Source organism: Rhea pennata, chromosome 5 (genome assembly GCF_028389875.1).
Source record: "Rhea pennata isolate bPtePen1 chromosome 5, bPtePen1.pri, whole genome shotgun sequence".
In the NCBI taxonomy this organism is placed as follows: Eukaryota; Metazoa; Chordata; class Aves; order Rheiformes; family Rheidae; genus Rhea; species Rhea pennata.
Window position 1 is genome coordinate 52,092,849 of NC_084667.1, and position 21,348 is coordinate 52,114,196.

The 21,348-nt window shown below is 35.7% G+C and overlaps 1 protein-coding gene across 5 annotated transcripts in view; it reads right to left on the reverse strand.

The window, feature by feature from the left end:
- TTC7B (tetratricopeptide repeat domain 7B) overlaps positions 1–21,348 on the reverse strand; it is a 140,244-nt gene that overhangs the window by 49,160 nt on the left and 69,736 nt on the right. For all 5 annotated transcript variants that reach the window (XM_062577172.1, XM_062577174.1, XM_062577173.1 and 2 more), the window contains 4 exons: positions 20,563–20,680; positions 20,312–20,369; positions 16,356–16,428; positions 14,768–14,928 (listed from right to left, as the gene is read on the reverse strand). In XM_062577172.1, the coding sequence (XP_062433156.1) occupies positions 14,768–14,928; positions 16,356–16,428; positions 20,312–20,369; positions 20,563–20,680 (410 nt within the window). The remainder of the gene's footprint in view (positions 1–14,767; positions 14,929–16,355; positions 16,429–20,311; positions 20,370–20,562; positions 20,681–21,348) is intronic.

The window sequence follows — 21,348 nt, forward strand, 5'->3', positions numbered from 1 at the left end:
GAAGAAAGGATGCAAACAAAACTGTTAGTCTAGTTTCTATTCTTAAACTCAGGTGTACTTTGGCATTTTATTCCTGTAAAACCTTAATTATCCTAAGTGAAAAATTTATATGATTGTTCATACGGTTTGCGTGGGAAGACTGAGAAGGATAGAGAGGGTGGGCATGTGTGAAGGCTCAGAACTTTTTATCTCAAATACAAACTTCAAGGCTGCTAATAGTAACTGCAAACTGCCAGAGGGTTTTCTCAAGAATGAGAAATGACAGCAAGTGTTTCAGCAAGTTACAGCTAAAGCTTTAGTGTTGTGCTGAACCTCCTATATAGAAAATACTCAGCATATAAATTTAACAAAATGAATCATGTTACCTTAATTCTCCAAAGTTTGTGTCAGAGAGACTAGGGAGAAAAGGTAATGTGGAACACTGAGCCAGTTTAAGAGAAGGAGCAGCTGTAGATAAAACTAAGTAAACAAGGTCACATGCAGTCTCATCTGATATTTTATATGAAGGCAGAACAGACTAATTGGTTATATTGGCTTAGCTTTCTTCTTATTAGTAAATTTTATTTTAGTGTATGGGGAACTACATATTTCATCTAGTCATGTTCCATTTGGCAGACTGATCCTCACTAGATATTCATTTAACAGGGACTATAACACTAGGAGAAAAAAAAAACGCCCATGCCCATGATGTTAATCAAGAGAGAAAGAAAATAGAGAATAATCTCTTCCCTTCAGAGTAACACATCTATTTTATTGTTCCAAAAAGAAAGCAAGAGCTGGGTATCAAAACCTAGTATCTAAATCAAAGGGATCTACTTCATACAATCCCCTTCCTGTTTCTTTCCTTTTAAAAGCAATGCTTTTTATTGTTTGAAAAGTCTATAAAAGTTTAAATCTTTTCTAACTAGTGAAAGCATTTTTATAAAGGTATGAAACTAAGTGACACTAAATTTACAAGGTCATTCCAGAAATAAGATAATTGCAATAGATAGCTTATTTTGTACAGTTTAGAAAAAGACTGAATTAACACTACTAGCCTTCAATTATTTAAGACTATCAGGAATATTATGGCACAACTGAAGGCATAGGGCCAACAGATCACCAAAAAGATTCAGTATGCAGAGGTTGAAAAAAAAAATGGAGGGAATTTGATTACTAAGAAATTACCTAAATACTTGTCTACAAAATAGCAGGGGATTGCACAACAAAAATGGTAGAACTCGAAACTATTAGCACAGGATTTGAGTGAAAGATAACAGAAGACATACACACACGTAAGGATTTAAAGTAGAACTTCAAAAGTTGCTGCTTTTTGATGCACTTGGAACACATTTTACATCATCCCCATTTCTTACACATTGTGGCAATCAAACAGACTGCAGGGTTACAGGTCTCCCAAAATACAAACAATAAACTGAACATATGATAAGCAAGTCTTCAGAATTTTAATAAAGCAAGGCCAGGAAATTGTTTCTAAAGCCAAAACATACAAAAAAAAAAAAAAAAAAGGACACTAGTGAGGTGTGCTATTATCCACACTCTAAACCAACAGTAGTCTTTTGAATAGAAAGGGTTGCATTTATAAAGCAGTTTTCCTAGGTCCAAGAAACTATAAATTACAAAATAACTCTATGACATTACAGAAAGGGAGGTGGGGTAACAAAATAAAAACCTGCCAAATAAGTGTTCACTTAAACAGGGGAAGAAAGAGAAGAAAGAGGAAGCTAAAAGCACAGGAGGAACATAATGTGACAAGTAGGACTCTCAAATTCAACTAATTATTCCAAGTTCCCCTGAAATGTGGCTGAAGGTACAAGCCTAAAAGTTTAGATAAATAAACTAGATAAAACTAAACTTTGGGAAAGGAAATAGGTAAAAGAGATTCTTTTAGAGACACTAGACTAGTAGGGCATTTGTTCCAGGGTCAGCATTTGATATGGATGCACATCTTTAACATTAGGTAAAAATAAAGAGAATTATATCATTTTAGGGGAATAATTATCCAGGCACAAAATACAGAACAAATCATTCTCTTAAGTGGAGGAGCCTAGTTATTCTTGGAGCTAATAGCTGATAAATTTATGAATACTTACTGGAGCAGCATGAGGATGTTATAAAATAGCTGCTTATAACCTGATCTATTAGTGAATTTTTACTTAAATAAAAGGATGAAAAACTCCAAATGGGTGTGTAACTAGGTCTTCAAACTTCAGTAGGATACAATGAAATAATCTGAAATTGAAGGTTAGCAAAAAGACATGGAGGGAGTCTGGCATTTAACACAAAGATGCTAAAACTTCAAAGAACCTCCATCTCAAGTTGAAGGGGTAAATGCTGGTGACTGAAAAGCCAAGTATCAATAACCTTATGCATGTACAATTTCAGAAGGAAGCTGTGATCCTATTAAGAATGGAGGCAGAGAAGGAGGGGTAGAGGAGAGGAAGAAAAATCAGCACACAAAGCTGCCTCTCAGACATATATAATAAAAAGCAAAACAAAACTAGATGCTGAAAAGAATATTAAGCAGAAAAGCTACACAGTTTGAGAGGCTTTTCTGTATTAAATAGGAAAGAAATGCAACTACTGAAGAGGGAAGATGAAATGAAGATTAAGGGTAATTTATGAACCGACCCCCAACCCTGATCTTAATCCTAATCCATGTTGCCTCATATATGAAATCAAAGACAAATGAAGAATGGGAATGCATTAAAAGTGAAGAAAGCTAATACAATCAAAAGTAATTAATTCCTCAGAATTATGGAAAGGCTCACAAGATTGCAGGCACTGTAAATACTTCAAAGAAAATATCACATCCATAAGGATAGCAGAACAGTATCAACTATGAATGCCAGCCAACTTTTTCTTTTTTTAAGAGAGAATAAACAGACCAATAAAAACAATCTTAATAGCATACACAAATTTTTACAAAAATTCAATTTATTATTTTCATTTTTGTATATTAACAGAAAAGTGAGTTACAGTATCAGTTTAAAAGAGAGATTGTACCAAGCAATCTAGGTAACTGTTACTCCAGACCAGAACTGTCCAACAGCCAGGTCCATCAAGGCGAGACAGCTGCGAAGAGGGCAAATATAACTCTGGAATCCATTAGTTGAGGCAGAAAAAGAAATTGTGCCATTGTACAATATCCTGGTGAGACCACATCTGGAACGCTATGCACGATTCTCACTGCAACAGTTAAAACCAACACACAAAAAAGGAATTTCAAACTGGAGCAGCTGCAGAGAAAGGCTGTGAGGGTAATCAGGTGACTAGAGACTGTACTAAAAACCACTTAATTTATTCAGCCTAGCAAAACAAAAGAGAAAAAGGTACAATTCTGAACTATAAATACAGATGAGGCAAGCACCATGAAGGGAGAAGAACAATTTATCTAAAGGACAATCTTTGCACAAAAACTATCAGGTGTAAATGCATTAAAGACTATTAAAACATTAAGGTGAGAAATTAGAAGTCTCTTAACATCATAAATGAAGCCGTAAAACAGCCTGCTTCCTCACAGCTTCTTTTGGACAGGCTGCAGAAGAGGAGCAGCAAATAATCTAACTGTTCCTCGGTTGCTAAGTTAATGAAAAGGACTATAGGACAGCATACCTCTAACAGTGGAGCCTTCTGACTTAGGAGGTTCCTGCTAGTGTTCTATTTCCTAATCAATATAAACTAATTTACTAAATCATAACCTGAAGATTTTCCCTGCCAACCGACCAGCGTCATTTGTAGCACAGTCCAGAAATTGTAATCAGATGCTATCTTGCATTTTTGAAAGTTCTCTCTGGCTTTCTGGATGCTTTTCCTTGATAAATTATGCTCGAGGAATTCCTTTTTTGGTCCCACATGCTTCCTCAGTTGCCCAGTCTCTAACAGAGATGCTTTGGCTTCATTATGAGCACATTAGATAATTCCAGGTTCCTCCCCCCGCCAGCCCCAGATGAGCTGCATAAAAAAAAGTACACACTGACCTCCCCATGAATCTCAAGATCAGAGGGAAAAAAAATTTTTCCAAAAGCATTTCAGTATCTGTTTATATATTCAGGGTAAGACCTTGGAAATCTACCACGCACTAAGTGAAATGAGCATTTGCTTTGAAAATTCATAGTTTTGCCTCAAAAACCAAAGCCCCTTCCAGTGGCCAAATTCTGTTTAGTCTGCTGATTGCTGCTGCTGGAAGGAAGGGCTGAATCTCAAACAACACTGTCTTAATTCAGCCAGTCTGTTTCAGTTGTTGAAGTAAAATACTCAGACGCTATAGCCATCAAAGCCCTTCCACAGCACCATTCACAATGTCAAGACATTAAGAGGAGTCCATTTCTTGAAAACTGATGCAAGTTATTACGGGTATTTCTATTCTGGAGAATGAGGCCAAAATTCAAGGTAGCAAAGACAGATCTCTAACATGACAAATACCACTGTAACTCTTTGCATAGAGATACTTAAGCTCTTTCTGATGAACAGGTATGACTAATCTTGGGTGTCATTTTTAATGAGGTGCTTTGCTTCTGGGCAAGCAAGGCATTTCACATGTTGCTGTGCACTGCACTATATGAGCATACTAGCCTGGAATAGCCATAGCTGGGCACTGTCGTCCACACACTACTGTATGGAAGAGATCTGCCTTCTGAAATCTCCATATTCCCATAACCCAATCAAAATTTGGCAGACTGCTCTCTTTCCAATTAGGATTGAAAAACATTATTTATGTTTTTCAGGGCTTGAAGAAGTAAGAGCTGTGCTGTCATTTAAGCTATTGCTATGAAAAATATTAGTCTGTTGGCACTAAAATCGACACCGAGAATCCTTTTAAAGGCTCTTCTGCATGCAGTGAGGTCAAGCCAAACATACTCTTTGCAACAGTGGACAACTTGAAGATGCTAAAGTTTAAAAGGATGCAAAAAATTCCATTTGTTTATAACGCAAGATTGAAAAGGTGTTACGTTTTACATGGGATATCTTTACAGGATTTTAGATGACCTCTTTAAGTAATATAACAGTCTGCTTTTCTATTCTTAGCTCAAAAAAAACCCATTTTTTCATGATAATCAATCATTAAGAGAATGGTGAGAAGGTAATTAATATACTAGGTATATAAATACGCTAACAACCACCACAGAAAAGCCTTCTTGAATATGCAGAAAATGTCGAACAAGAGCCTCATCTCCCTAACAACTACATTAATTTCTATAATAACTTAAATAAGAATGAACTTCTACATACTCAACATTGTTAGCTAGTTTGTTACTCGTTAATGCGTACAAGAAGACAGCAAACACCAATTTTTCACGGATTTACATAATATTTGGAGTCACAATTAAGTGACCGCTTAACATATCCCACAATTTAGAATGCTGGAAAAATTCAAGACAAACTCTTCTGTTTTCAAAGAGTACAAAGGCATTGCATTTTAAAAAAGCTGATCAAGTCTAAACATATGACTTGTAAAATCCTAGACTTATTAGTCTTACAATGATCCTGTACAAAAAAAAAGAAAGAAAATTACAGAAAGTGATGCAGAATGTAAAAGACACTAAAATCTCTAGAAATGAGCAAAAGTTTTTACAAGCTAGCTAGTTTTCTTTTCACATGACCTGAATTTAATCAAAAACATAAATACATAATGTAAAACTTATATATACATAGTTTATAGTCACATCTGTAACAAATACCATACTGTAAATTGATTTTATAAATTAGAGTAATTAAAGTAGAAGAGCAGTACACTGCATGTATAGAATTAACTTGGACAAACAGTATTCAATATTGATGATGTGTACAAATATGAATCTATTCACCTTTCCTAAATAAAGTATTAGCAAGTCATTTTTTGCACTTTACAATTACACATACGGGAAATATTTCTGATGACTACTACAGGAAACACAAAAGAAATGAAGTAGCTGCAAGCCAAGTCTCAGCAAATTCAGTTTCTCCAGGTCAGCATATACTATAGCAAGTGTCCTCATGATAGACTTGTAATCACTCATGAGTAAATGGTTTAGAAGAGAAAGGTTAAAATGAAAAGAAAATCCTGGTTCTCCAGGTTAACTTCAACTTCATTCACAGCCCAAAATTTGACCACAGTTCAGTTTGAACGTTTACATTTTTTTAAAAAAAAAAAGAAGGGGAGGGAGGGCTGACTCCTCATGAGAATGTCACTTGAATCCATCAGAACCCTAATTAATGTGCAATATCCTCTTCTGATGGAAAGATCCTTCTAACAGCACAGTAGGAAACTTTCCACACAATTCATTCAATAGCTGGTTCAATAGCTCTCAAGACAGATTAAAAAACAAAAAACAACAGAAACAAAAAGCCCGTTCAGCATATAGCTATAGAAACAAGCACAGTTTGTTCTAATGGGAAATGTATCATAAATATAACTGACCAAAAAGCAAGCAAGAACGCTGGCAAATACAGAATTGAATATAAACTCCCAAAGAATCAGTTATGCTCAAAGTAATTAACACAGCCCTTTCCAACAGACAAGCAGCAACCGATTTCCCGCAGCACTGATGAGCAATGTTCAAATAGTTTGGGCAGTTTTTGTTTACGTACGATGAAAATACTGGACCCTGCACAGAGCGGTGCTAGACAGGTAACTGAAAGGCTTTGGCATGTGCCCTACTGCTAGGAAGTACTGCGAGCTCCTACCAAAAGAGGAGGTTTAAAGGTGACCCGATTACAGTAGCTACTATCGAAGTATGAAGACAATAGTATTGCAGGGTAATTCAGTGAAGTACGATGCAAAAAACAACGGCTGGAAGCAAACAACAGATCAATTCAAAACAGAAACAAAAATACCACCTTTATAAAGGGTGTAACTCAAATACTGTAGTGGTGTCTCTGTCTTCTAATGTGTTCACATCCAGACTGTCTGCCCTCTGGAAGCTATGCTTTAGCTAAACTTACGTTATTAACGAAACTAAAGGAAATTTAGATACTTCTGGTACAGGAGGTCAAGTTCTGTAAAAACTGATTCTCTTGCCCTTAAATGCTATTAATCTGAGTATCCAGTTTTGACAGATGTCCCTTCAATACCTATTGCAGAAAGTGTACAGCTTCGTAATAGTCAATTACGATGTATCTACATGATCAAAAATGAAAGATGACATATTTGCAAAAATCTAACCTACAGGGAGAATGCAAACCTGACAGCAGATGGAAAAGAAATATGTATAGTTTAATAAAGGAACTATTTATACATTAACTGATTGTAGGTGCATCACTTCTATCAAGCTGGTCACATCTCATCACCATGATAAGGTACAGAAAGAAATTCATAAAGGTATCTACTGCAATTGCAAAGTGAACTTTTACACAGAGGATAAGTCTACTCCATTTTGAGGAACTTCAGGGAAGTTTTATCACCAAAAGAGATGTAAATATAAACAGCACATAAAAAAAGCATGAAAAACAGTTTTAAGTATCTTGAAATCACTTTTTGCATAAGTGCCCATATAACAAAATTAAACTTATTTCTTGATGATTTCTTTTGAATTTCTGTGACATTGCCGACCAACCAACATTTCTGGCCATGCCCTGATGGCAGACAAGCCAGGTTCCTTTTGCCTAATTCATCACATAAGCTTCTCATTTTTGTTTAAAGTCAACAATCAGGAATGAATTTCAGCCACCCACATAGCATTTGTAAGATAACAATTGATGAGTACAGGTTACTGAATACAGCAATCAATATCTGTTCACATAATATTATTCAGCTGCTTCTATCAGTGGAGCTCCTTCTGGAAATCCGATTATCTGAACCACTAGGTTATCAAAACTGGCAAAAGGAGGTCAAGCACACAAGTCTAGCCTTTGTAAAAACTCCAGAAAAATCATGCAACTTTTTCTTTTAAAAAGTCCTCAATTGTTTCACATCTTCCATATGTGTGTTTGGTGATTGATTGAAAAACTTGACCTAAGTGATTCAGGACTGTAGTACCTCCAAATCTGGTTGCACAGATCCCCAGTAGGAAGGTCCATATACATTTAGGAAAACAGATGAAATAAGAAAAGGCAGATCAGACTCCCATTTGAAGTCTGACTCACAAACAAAAGATACAACAAAATTCAATCACAAACTCTTCAACAACAGAATCTTACGGAAACTGAACTGATAACCTTCCTGTGCATTGGATGGTCTCCTCCACGCCCCTTGAGGTATTATTCCCCATATATTATTCCCCATGTAATTCATATGTATTTGCTCACAAAGCAGCAGCATCACTTTTTTGGAGGGAACGAGGGTCAGTCCTATGACTTTTGGAATGCAGCATATATAAACTCTACCGTAATCTTCTGAACTCAATGTCCTTAAAAAAAGTAAAACTGTAAACTATAATGAAGTTAATTTCTGACTAAAGCCAGAATAAATTAGTTATACTTGAAAACTTTTTGTCTGTTTTCTCTGAACACCCTGCAGCAACCAGCTCATGGCCCAAACTGGGACTCTTTCAATCAAATTTCAGAGAAATATCTACTGCCTAACCATGCCTAGCAAAGTCAAGGATAATACTCTGATAATAGCCTGAGGCTGATGACCAATTTGTTACAAAAGTAATATCTACCTATCAACAGCATCTTCTTTATTGATTCATTCTATTAAAAAAAAATAGGAAGTCCAGTGTGGTGGGAGCGGGGGGAAGAGGAACAGGGCAGGATCACAAGTAAGTGATAGTCTTCTATGAAGAACTAGAAACTTCAGAACTTGCATAAAAATAGTCTTAAAAACACACTAATCTGCTCCCAAGATCAAAATGGAACAGATTTGAGAAAGCTTATTGACACAAAACAAGACTCATCCTTTTTCAAAGGCATGACTTTGGCAAGCCTGGCAGACCACTGCTTGTTGTTCAACCATATATGACTGTCCGTTCCTCAAATGATTCCCAGTACTTGTTTCCCCCCAAAAGAAAATAAAAAATGAAAGCATCACCACATGCAACAGTGCAACATGGCTGACTTTGGTAAAAACAGCATAGGGTAGTCTATTCCTTTAATTGATAAATACCTATGTCCCACAAAACATCAACATATGGTACATACCATCATACACAGCATGTACTAAACAGCTTTTATGCTACTCCCACCTCAAAAACTATCAGAAGCGAGCAAGTTTTTTAATGAATGAGCTGAGAGAGAGGTTAAAAGGTTCAGTAATTCTAGCAAATCTACTGCAGCTCAGAAAGAGTCCTTAGGGGTCAGGAAGGAAAGGATTTAATAGTTTTCAGTGGAGTGATATATTTGCCTGATGATTCTATGAAATATTCTTGGAAAAAAAAAATTCCATCACACTTCAGCAAATGTAAATGTTTAAACTGTGAACTTAGTCTTCAGTTGTCTTCAGACCTGTTACCATATGTCTTTCCTTTTTGAGCATACTTCTTAATATTAAAATAACATGCTTGCATTCCTCAAATAACCCATCTGCTGTTTCCTATTTCTGCTACTTTAAAAGCCTGTCAGCTGTTATCCTTTGCAGTTCTGAATTTACAGCAAAAAAACCCATAACAATATTTTTTATTTTGTTTAATTATACTGACTTCAGGCAATATACTTTAAGAGCCCCAACTTGTGAAATAATGAACATGCAAGACTGAGAAAACAGTATCAAAAATACTTCATCATGAAACCTAACTCTCTCTCTCCCTTAATTGAGACTAAACATGAAGTAGAATAGGTAAGTGTTATTTCAAGATTCTGTACTATTCAAAAGTTTGGGACTACTAAGAAATAGTTGCCTCAAAATAAGTAGATAAAAAGATAGGAAAGAGTCATGGAAGGAGTTTGTAAGTGAAGACTTCTCAGTTAATCCCACATCTAACTATGCTATCTATATTGCACAAGCAGTACAAGCCCAATGTGAACCAATTCCTGCTTGTTTCTCAATCTTTTATCCAAGCCCTACAGTATTAAATTTAAAAATTACACTGATCAAAAGACTATTTTTGTTCAAAACAAGACACTGCAAAGCTGCACAATGAAAGCTTTCGGAAGTCTGTAAGAGGGCAGAAAACTTTACAACTGCAGGATTGGAGTTACTTGCAAAATATTCTCCTCCCAATTTAAGAAATATTACCCGCATTTAATTAATTAATCCCCACTTGTATACTTAATCAGTATGTTCATTACCAACACTGAGTGCCTGATGTTGGCTTTTTTCTTCCAACTAGCAACAGAAGCAATTCAACAGAATGAGAACATAGTCAACTTCAGACCAGAATTATGCATATCTGGGCACTGCCTTGAAATAAGTGGTAAGTACAGCAGTTATCTTGGGTCTTGACTATAGCATGAACTCTGAAAACCCTTCACCATTACTAACGTTTCACTGCAAAGATGTAGTTAGCACAGGTACAGCTTTATAGTAGATGCTGATGGAAATAAACTGAGGGAGGAAAAGCAGCCTCAAGAATTAGTGCCACCCAGCAAGCATCTTACATCATCTTGAATACACCTTCAAACTGTGATGCACACTCCTGAGACTGTTTGCACAATTACCTCATGCAGTCATTGGATTAAAAGAAATAAAATTCAACAAAACCCAAGCAGCAAAGACTTCAAACTCACATCTACTTCCTCATAGCTGAGTATGCTAATAATTTAGGTTATATTGTGGCTCCTTCAGGTGGCATCAACCATGCATTCAGGGCAACATGAGCCTGCTTCTGTTGAAAGGAGATGAAATACCACCTCATTCAGTTTACCACATAGCTTGATGGTTAGGATTCTTCCAAGCTGGGTGATCTGTGGGTTCAAATCCTCTGAAGCTGAAGAGGAACCAAATCTCTACTTTAGGGGCAAGTGGTCTAATGAAAAGTGAGGAAAAAAAACAGTGCAATTTTAGATGAATTCAAATTCAGTATAATCAGATTAACTATTCCGATTTTTTGATGCAGGCATCTTACTCCCACCTCTCCTGCTAGATCAGGGTATTCTTAATCTTGCTTCGTAATCTTGTGTCTAGAAGCCATCCTGCCCTTGAATAAAGTACTTACAAGTTTCAGGAGGCTTTAGAAGTTAGATTGTACTTACAAGTAAATTGATTGTATTGCTCTGAGCAACACAGTTAGCTTGTTTATAGTATGGAGTGGTTCCAACTTAGGATTTTAAGTTTATAAAAAGTTTGAACTGATAGATAATTCAGCAAATATCTTGCATTTTTATTATTTCTGACAAACATCAGTACCTATCCATTTCATTTTTACAGGTTTATTAGATTTTCCCCAACAGCTTTTTCCTTTACTCTCTTACATCTGCCTCACAGTAAATTGCATGTTTATACTGCCAATGCAACAAACTGCAAATGCAACAAGATCCACTCATTACTCAAAGACTGATATATATATATACCTTGCTGCTAACTGTAGAGTAGAATATTTGCTTATTCCACTCCTCTGATTACAATGGGACAGAAGTCCTTGCTTCTGGGGAATTTCTTTCTGCTCACTGGCCTAGAGGTGGATATGGCAAAATCATTACTCAATTGCCTACATTTGTTCTGCAGTTTATCAGCTTTATGGTGCAAAAAAGTTAATAACTGGAGAGATGAAATTATACTTGCAGAACACTTCAAATATTCAACAGGAAACAGTCCTAGGCCTGCATCAGATTAAGTGACTAAAAAACTGGCAGGTAACACATTTACTAATTGACTACAATGGAAGAGTGCTGGAAAGTATCCATTTCTCAGTATGTCTCACAGTGTATTCTACAGTTTTCTTGCAACCCCTGGCATTTTATAAAGATGTAGTATTACAAGCTTCAGAAAATTTAATTTTCTTGACCAGAAAAAGCAAAACAAATAGACCATGCAGCTGTGAAAAGGGTAGGATACTTGCAGAACACTTCAAATATTCAACAGGAAACAGTCCTAGGCCTGCATCAGATTAAGTGACTAAAAAACTGGCAGGTAACACATTTACTAATTGACTACAATGGAAGAGTGCTGGAAAGTATCCATTTCTCAGTATGTCTCACAGTGTATTCTACAGTTTTCTTGCAACCCCTGGCATTTTATAAAGATGTAGTATTACAAGCTTCAGAAAATTTAATTTTCTTGACCAGAAAAAGCAAAACAAATAGACCATGCAGCTGTGAAAGGGGTAGGACAGTACTCAGTGCAATAAGGCAATTACAGTATCAGAGGTATGCAGATAAGAATAACAATAAAAGAAGTAAGAAATGACATAAGTTATAAGCCCGATGTTTTATTTCAATATTTTCCAAGGAAATAGATTTAACACACTGTAAACCTACCAAAGTATTGTTTTGTATAAAACTGAAGTAATGGATTCTGATAGAAATAGAGAATACCAAGAAGAGTCATGTACTATTCAGCTCACTGTGCTTGCAAATATAACTGAAAGATAAGGTAAGAACAAGATGACATTTGAAATGTTTAGAAAAGGCAATAGAATGCCATGATTAAACAATCAACTGTTTCAGTATGCCTAAAAATTAGCAAGCTTTAACAGAACACAAAAGGATCTCTTCCCAGTCTGCTGGGAAGTGGCAATGAGATTTTACTGTTATAGAAGGGGCAGAACCAGAAAACAGAATAAACAATACACTAAGCACTCGTGTGCTGCAGTTTACATAAATGCACATCATCACCTATTTCACAGCATCAGATACAGTGCATAAGAACCGATAGCGAACTTGAGAATCTGCTGGTAAGTTTTTGCAGATATAACCCAGTTACAAGAAGGGATCACTCCAAATTTACTTTACTGACCAGGTATGTCTGTCTGTCAGTGCCAACAGTAACGAGCACACAAGAAATTTCAGCCATCTCCTTGTCCTCTGTGGGAACCAGAAGCAACTTCACTGCACTGAAGACAGAATTATCCACTCTACAAGACTGTCTACAGATACACTGCTGTCTTTCACCTTGGTTCTTCAGAAACTGCTGTCGCCTCTGATGGTGATTCCTACTGCCAAGATACTCCTCAAATTCCCTGTTCTGTACCAGTAGGCTCTATCTACCATAACAGGTTATATCACCATCATGTTTGTATTACTCAAAGGGACTAACAATTTAGAACCACCACTATGACCTGTATTCATATACATCTTTACACTAAGAGAAGAATCAGAACTCTTTAAAATGAGTCAGACAGCATGCTTAACCATCAGATACAATTACAAACAAGTATGGAAAGACCAGGAGCCATATTTGAAAAAAACATACAAGCATGTTCTGAAGAGTCACGAGTCATTTAAAATATTTTACTGAATAATCCTTTGTTCTCTTACTAGAGAGAACTGCAGTTTCAGAAATACTTCTTCTAGACTACTAGTTATTCTGAGATACATAGCAGCTTGTTCTTTGTCACTTATACTGCCACTAAGTAGCAGAAGATGAACCAAGAACAGTGAAGAACCAGATCACAGTGTTTTGATCACGCTTGTTTTTAACAATGATAGGGTATAAAATTAGTCAGCTGATATTTGCTTGTATCTCAAACCACAACAGAGATCCTTCAGAGGAAGCACAGTCAGGTCTGGGAAAGGAATGGCCAGATAGTTTTGAAATCATAAAGTGCAAGTGGAAGCGTGTAACAAGAACACACACAAGCATGCACATGTGAGGACAAACTAGGAGATGTCAAACAGCAAAAGGCCACAAAAGATAGTTAGTTACACTGCACTGGGTGCGAGTCACAGAAGAAATTCCGAGGAGAGACGAGCAATAAAGGTCCTGGTCAAAGTTACAAGGAAAAAGGCAACTACACATTATACGGACAGTGGAAAGGAGACATAAAAGGTCAAAGAGCAGGAGGAAGAAACGCTATAATCCCTATTTTCAAACTAGGGATTCTTAAAGAAATTGTATTTTTCTGATATGCTGATATAATAAAAAACATGATAAAGGCCAGGCATCTCAAAATTAAGTTTGAAATATTTCAAAAAAAATTGTCAGAATAAGCATTCAGGATATCTGCAATGATACATATTACGACCTCAGTGACTGTCAGTAAAACTTGCTTATCAGAATGGAACATAGCTACTCTCCTAGAAGTTAATAGGAGCTGTCTCAGCACAGGAGATATGTCAGCCTAAAGTGTTTGATCAGAGTTTCCTAAGAACATAAAGCAAACTTAAAACAAGTTTATAGGCTTACTTAGAGACATATGAAGTACAATATATTTTCAGATACAGTTAACATGAAGAATAAACACAAAAAATGATTTTTCTTAAGCAACAAAAGAACATCTACCAAACATGCTTCTTCCCCTTTCACTTGTTTACTTATCCATTAGCTGATTTCAGATGACTGGTTATTATACGGGCAAAATAGGAGATTTTCTGCTATGATTTATTTTATATAATAGATTCCATAAAACAAGCACCAAGTTATCTTAGGATAGGATGGGATTGATTTTCTTCCTAGCTAAAAGTACTGTTTATCCTTTCTAGGATATTGCAGAAAAACAGAAGACAGAAAAATACTCTAATGTATGTAATAGGAAGAAATTATCTAAAAAAAAACATTATGCAGAAAAACACAAAATAAAGCTCAGCTATCCAGCTCTATCATCCTCCCTTCCAAAACCTACATCTTGATCATTATTTAACAAGCCACTAATAAAAAACAAAGGGTGCATTAAAAGGGCAAGGGTAACACTGCTGAGGGCAAAAAGAAGTTAGACAAATCTTCAAATCCATCACCTCTGAAAATTAATGAGATGAGAGTCTCAAAAAATAAATATGAGAGAAAGTGTAGAAAGCAAACATGACATTCACTCACATAAAATTCTCTGGATATTCACTCAAGGCCATATCAATGATATTCAAAGCATCATGATAGTGTTTCTGTGCTGATAGCAAAAGTGCAAGGAGATGAAGAGAATTGGCATCATCTCCTTGTAGCTGCAGAGCCTGACGAACATAACCCAAAGCTTCTGGTATCTGATTAAAAGAAAAAAAGGCAAAAAAAAGAAAGCACTGCTATTAGACATACTGCCTCCTGTAACTTGACTGCATATATATAAAATGTTCAAAGTAAATTATTCACCTAGATACCACGCAGAAATCTAAAGACTCCTGTAAAATACTATTTAGAAGTCTGAAATGAACCTGACTCACTATAGCAAACAGTGAAAATTAAACAATATATTAAATCCTGCTAAATGAGAAAAGTTTTACTGAAATAGTTCAGTTCAACCCTTTAAAAGTATCTGCTAAGAGATAAATATTATTCTTTTTCAAATATTAGCTGTATTTCTAGATGATTTTGAAAATATTTCAATTGTAATTTGTTAGCTAAAAATACAGCTAAGTTGTCAGAGTAACTTTTCTTCCTACAGAATTTCACAATCACCTGAGTTGCATATGCCTTTGCTCAAAACACTAAGTACACTAAGTGTTACAAACAGGAGATTTTTATTAAGCAACACTAAAAATATACAGTTCTGAAACACAAAGTCATAGCCTGCTACTGCAAAATATTTTGTGATATTGAAGTGATGATCCCTTTTACTCTAACATCACATAGTCCAATGTCTCTGCTACTCATTAGCAATGAAAAGTAGTCACCTAGAGTATGTAAACTGCTGTGCTTAAAGCTACTTCCTAAAATAAACTTGACACAGGAAAAGGCTTACCATGACATATACAAAGCAGTTCCACATTATCCAAATTCATATAGTATCTGGTAGAATCTCTACTCCTTTAAACAGAACAGCTGTCCAAATTAGACCTAGCTCTGATCTCTCTTATAGCTTTAAAAGATTTTCCACTTAAATATATTTTTGCAATTTTGTTCAAAATAACCAAACTTTCTACAAGTATTTGGAAAAGGCAAACATCTTAGCAGGTACTGAAGACGTAAACCTTGTCTCTATTATTAAAGTCTAGATTCAAGAGTCCCACTCTCCAGATAAAATCCAGTCTGAGTGGACTGAGTGGAGATTATCCATAATATCAAGGTAAAAACCTTTCGGTTGCTTTCCATCTAGCAATATAAATGCTGGAAAAAAAATAAAACTGAATATCTTATGTCTTATTTGGATCCTGCAGCTGGGAATACTGCAGCTAGAGATTACTGCAGTCTGGAGAGCTGTACAGGGCTGAAGGGGTCCAGAGAGAATATTTCTAGATATGAATGATAGCTTCTTTGCAGGGGAAGTGTGAGAAAAACATAGACCATCGATTGCAGGGGAAGTGTGAGAAAAACATAGACCATCGATTGCATTTTTCCATATATATTTCTATATACATATAGAAAATAAGGACTTGACTGAACAAATTTTCATCTATATCATTCTGTATGACAGAAAGAGGTTCTATTCTTCATACGACAATGAGAGGCTACATTTTCAAAAAGTAAAACTAACCTGTCTGGATATGGCAAGCTGCAGTGCCAAATAAAATGCTGCCAGATGATCTGTTGGAGACAGACTGTGAGCCCTTAAAAACAAAGAAACAAAACAAGCAATTTTTTTTCTCCCCTATTAATACAAGTTATACACAAACACACATGCACACACATATATTTATGTATTCATATTCAGATCTCCCCTCTCAGGTATGTTCATATTTGAAAAAGAGAATTGTGGGGCACCTCACACTGCTCTCACTGCCTAATCTGGTCTTCTTTACAGTGGCTTATCTTATACTCTCAGTCATTCTTCATTTACCAGAAACATGTTGGGCCTTTTCAAGCCGTCATTTTTGGTAGAACTGAATTATACAATTCCAGCATAAATCTTAAAAATGAGCAATACAAAACAATTCTTTCAATTAAAATATACTCTTGTGCAAACACTACACAAAGTTATGGAAGGACAATTGTAATAAAAATTCATTTGACAGAGGTTTCTTACCTTATACAAAAAGAAAAGGTGCTTTCAAAGACAAGAGTGAGGACACCCGCACAAGCAGTGCCCAACAGTCTCTGAGAAGAAAGAGCAGTCTCACCAACAGAGCCCCAAACAGTTTAGAAGCACAGAACTTAGAGGCCATTAGACCCCCAAATTTTAAGCTCATTTTCAGCCTAACATACTAAGCCTCCTAGAAAGACAGCTACTTCAACTTCTAACAGTTGAGACTAGACTAGTAGAGTACCTTGCTAATGTAGCATGGCAAAAGCAACCTAGGCTGGACTGACTTTATTATAGCGTTATAGCAAAAGGCAGCGTAAGATGTGGCTCACCATGAACCTGTACTTGAAGGAAATGTAAGATTTTCCTTGGTCATCTTTTTGCAAATACTAATTCTGTGCACAAAAATATTGAGCTGTCCATCACAGCAGTATTCATCTCTGAAATATTCATATCTACCACTGTGGTAAGTAACCCCAATTAGTAAAATTACTAAATAAAAATTTCTTTTTTTTTTTTTTGAAGGTTTATGTTTTGGACAAATGCACACACTCTATTTTGTTCACTTTGACACTTCTACCACAGAAGATATGCTTATAATATGCACTACAACTTCTCCTTGTAATAACCTGCAAGGTAAGAAGTTTTCCTCTGGGTCTTGAGTATATAGAAAAATTAATAATAAAATGGAGGATAATTCCCCCAAATGATGCAAAGTAAATGCTAGGCAGAAAGTACATTTCATTTATTGGCAGTGTTCTTTTAGTAAAGGCCCAGATAGAAACAGGATACATAATAACGATGTCCAGATCACTTAATCAGCATTCTTTGTCAGGAGGGAACAAGATCTACCTTCCCTTAGATCACAAAGTGAACCCTCTGCCTCCAGCTGCTACAATTCTGTCTTTCCTTGTTCAAAGGCAGATAGCACCACTAGATGAGCAACTACACTTAACATATACCAACAAAGTTGAAGTTACCAGGGCACAGTTTCATATTTTCCTAAAATTATTTCTAAATTGAAGACAACAGTGAAATACAAGACCTTAACAGTGTTCAGAAACATAGTCTTCTGTTTTAAAATTTTAATTCAAAACTAAGCAAGACTAAATGACTCTGAGAAGAAGAGAAGATTTTAACTTAGGAAGACTGGTTCAATCACCCAGCTTCAGAAAAAGCTATTACCTTCTATCAACTACTCAGAGACTTCTAGGAAATAATATAATTCATACCACAGGAAAAGCACTAAAAGTGAAAAAAATAAAATAAAATAAAATTTCAAAACAATCATCTTCCAGAACATCTGTACTCCCTTTTCTAAAAAGGTAATGATGGGATTTTTTTTTTAGGTGCAGAAGCTCCATTCTTTTGAAGGGCCAAACCATTCTAACCTAGATCCTCATATTGGCAATATCACCAGCAACAATATCAACTTTCTGGTACAGTTTTCAAAGCATATGCCCTGTACATCAGTAAAACCTCCAAAAATACTTAAAACCTTACAAGTTAATTTGGGGAAATGCCTGTAGACAGGATGAATATATAATCTAAGCATGAATAAACTGGAATGTGCACTTAAACAAATATGGAACAGTTTCTGGTAGGGTATCAATTGAAAATAAATAAATAAATAAAACGATCACAAAGACACAGAAAACACAGATGTAATTAATCTCCATGTGTCCAAAGACATTCTTTGTATAAATTTATATGCTGCTAGTTAGCACAAATATTTAAAAGCTTCGTATCGCTACAAAATTAAAGTTCCATTCGTAACACATAGCTAAAGGACATGTGTAATGGTTCACTGAATAGATGCTAGATATGTTTTTAAATTTCAGCTGGCACTATTCACTGCTTGGAAGTCTTGGAACTTCAACAGCTAAAAAAGCATCAAGAGGCTTGTTCTGTTGTAGAGAATGAAACTGCAAAGTTTCTGGGTGTAAGAAAATGTAAAATACAATCAAGTAATATTTGAATAGAGTGGGGAAAATACTTTCAGCAGTAGTGACAAGCTGAGTATCATTTGAAAAATAGCTCTAGTAACCTACTCTGTATTACTTTAAAAAAAATCCCTACAATACTTTTTTTTTTAAACCCTACAGTAGGTTTTTTTTTTTTTTAAAAAAAAAACAAAAAAAAAACACTATAGTAACTGGGAGAGTAAGGAAGGATAAGGAGCTGAAATGGAATGGATTAGCTTCAGGCTAGAATTCATTACGTCCCTTGCTGTTTAAGAGAATCAGTAGAAGGAAGCAAACCAGTATCAGGACAGGACAGGTGGAGCAGAAAGCTTTACCAGCAGGTGAATGGACAGCAATGGTGAGCAAAATTTAGCACAGTATTTTTGAAACAGTGAAGATGAAGGCCATGATAACAGGGCCAAGATGAGGAACTGAAGTGAAAACCAGGAAGTATAAAGATCAGTTTCAACATGGAGCAAGACCGCTGAAGTAAAAAACCTACTAAAACCATTAAGGAATTACAAAAACAAAGATGCGTTAAAGCATATTTACACAAACAGGAATAGCCAGGAGAATGGAATGGCCAAAACATACCAGCTTCACTCTGATGTTGCCTGGTAAATTCTCCTTCAGCCTCAGCCCCTCAAATATACAGCTACCACCCCCAAGTAGTCCTGAATTTTACACTCATATAAAAATCTGCTCATGTTAATTCATAAATTGGCAAAGAGACTCCTTGAAGCATTTAGACCTATCTCATTGCAATAGGATTTTGCAAGAGTATGTAAACATAAAAGGAGGCACATTTAGATGTTGCAGCTTTTCTGCTGGCTATGCTGTCAAGATCTGTTTCTTTTTTTAACTACATCCAGTTAGGGCAGAGTGGTCCGTATTCACCTGTGCACAGTCATCACTGTTTGCAGAGGCAAACCCTCAAGAACGAACTATCGTCATCCCAAACAGTACTACTTCTGAATAAGGCATTTTGAAAAAGGGGTATTTGCAATTTCACTGCCTGTGCTGTTAAATCTTCAGCTAGAAATGATTTTCCTCTCCAAACATGATACCTTATTACCTGCGCTTTGCCTTTCATCCATAACAGCACTGCCTCAACTACGAATCTGCCTCCAGAAACATAATTGCATAAACCTAGTGTACAATCTGATCGGCCACTAACTCTACCAGAAACACTGTCAGTTTCTGCCATGACTTGTACCATATTTCCCCTTCAGGTTAAAACAGAACTCCTTTAAACATATATTTTATCCTAGAGAGCAACACAAATGTCTTTAAAATTAAATAAAAAGAAAAGGATCCTTGGGAATCAGTTCAGGTATTTGACAAAATGATGAAGTGAATGTTAAAGGAATACATTCTACATTCATGAAGGCAGACTCCTGGAGGTAAAATCCTCATTACAATCTTCACAAGTCCCTCTTTTTAGCACATAATCAAGCTTTTCAATGCGTACGACAGAATGAAATGAAAAGACTAACACCTACTCACCTCTGAAATGCAAGAAGAGCCTTTCTCTGTAAGACCTCTTGCATCCCTCGCAAAGATGCTAAAAAGGATATATTTAATCAGTGATATGTAAGATCAAGAGATTTTATTCCACGTTTATCGAAGAAGTGTTAATACATTGACTGGGAGAAAAAGGTTGCACAAAGAAGCTTTAATTTTGGAATCTAGCATTTTGCTAGGTATCCACTTTTAGGCAAGATGGGAATTTCTGAATGTGTTTATTCTTATCTTACCATCAGTAGCCTGCAGGCTGTAAGTCAATCCCAGTGCTAAGTAGCCTTTTGCTTTGAACTCTGATGTTTTGTCCCCAAGATCAACAACAGTTTTGGCAAATCTTTCTGCTTCTTCCAACTGAAAATATTATAAAACATCAATGTGAGTCTAAAACTAGCTAAAGTTTACATTATGGTGAACAGAACACACAGCATGAGTGTTATGCACACTGAGTCCATTGAAATCTCAGTAATCATCTTTAAGGACTCTATTTCCCCTTGTAGTAGACCTAGTTTTCTTCCCAATTCACACTGTAGAACACAGATTTAATCTGATACAGATTTAAATAAGATTGTGATTCTTGTGATTAAGAAACACTGTCACTTAACATACAACTCATTCTAAACTTGAGTTTTTACCTTTTTAAAAATATAAAATACAAAAATATAGATTAGAAATTTTTTCCTGAATATATATACACGTTGTCTGCCCTTTTTTAAAATTTCAGAGTCAGAAGAGTTCTTGTTCTATATACTATTCCTTTTGGAAAAATCAATTGCAAGAACCATGGCTCCAATCCTGCAAAAAAAAAAAAAAATGGCCATACAGATCCCTGCATCACATGTGGTATTGCTGAAAGTATGGAGGCTCATAAATACAAAAACATAAAAGATTAGGGTTTAACAGTCTGCACACCCACACTAGCATACTATTTAACAATCCAGAAATAAAAAATAACAAGAATTTGAATCCATTCCAGTAAATGTAAATGTTAAGTACAGCAAGCAGCTTCATGCAGGCTCAAT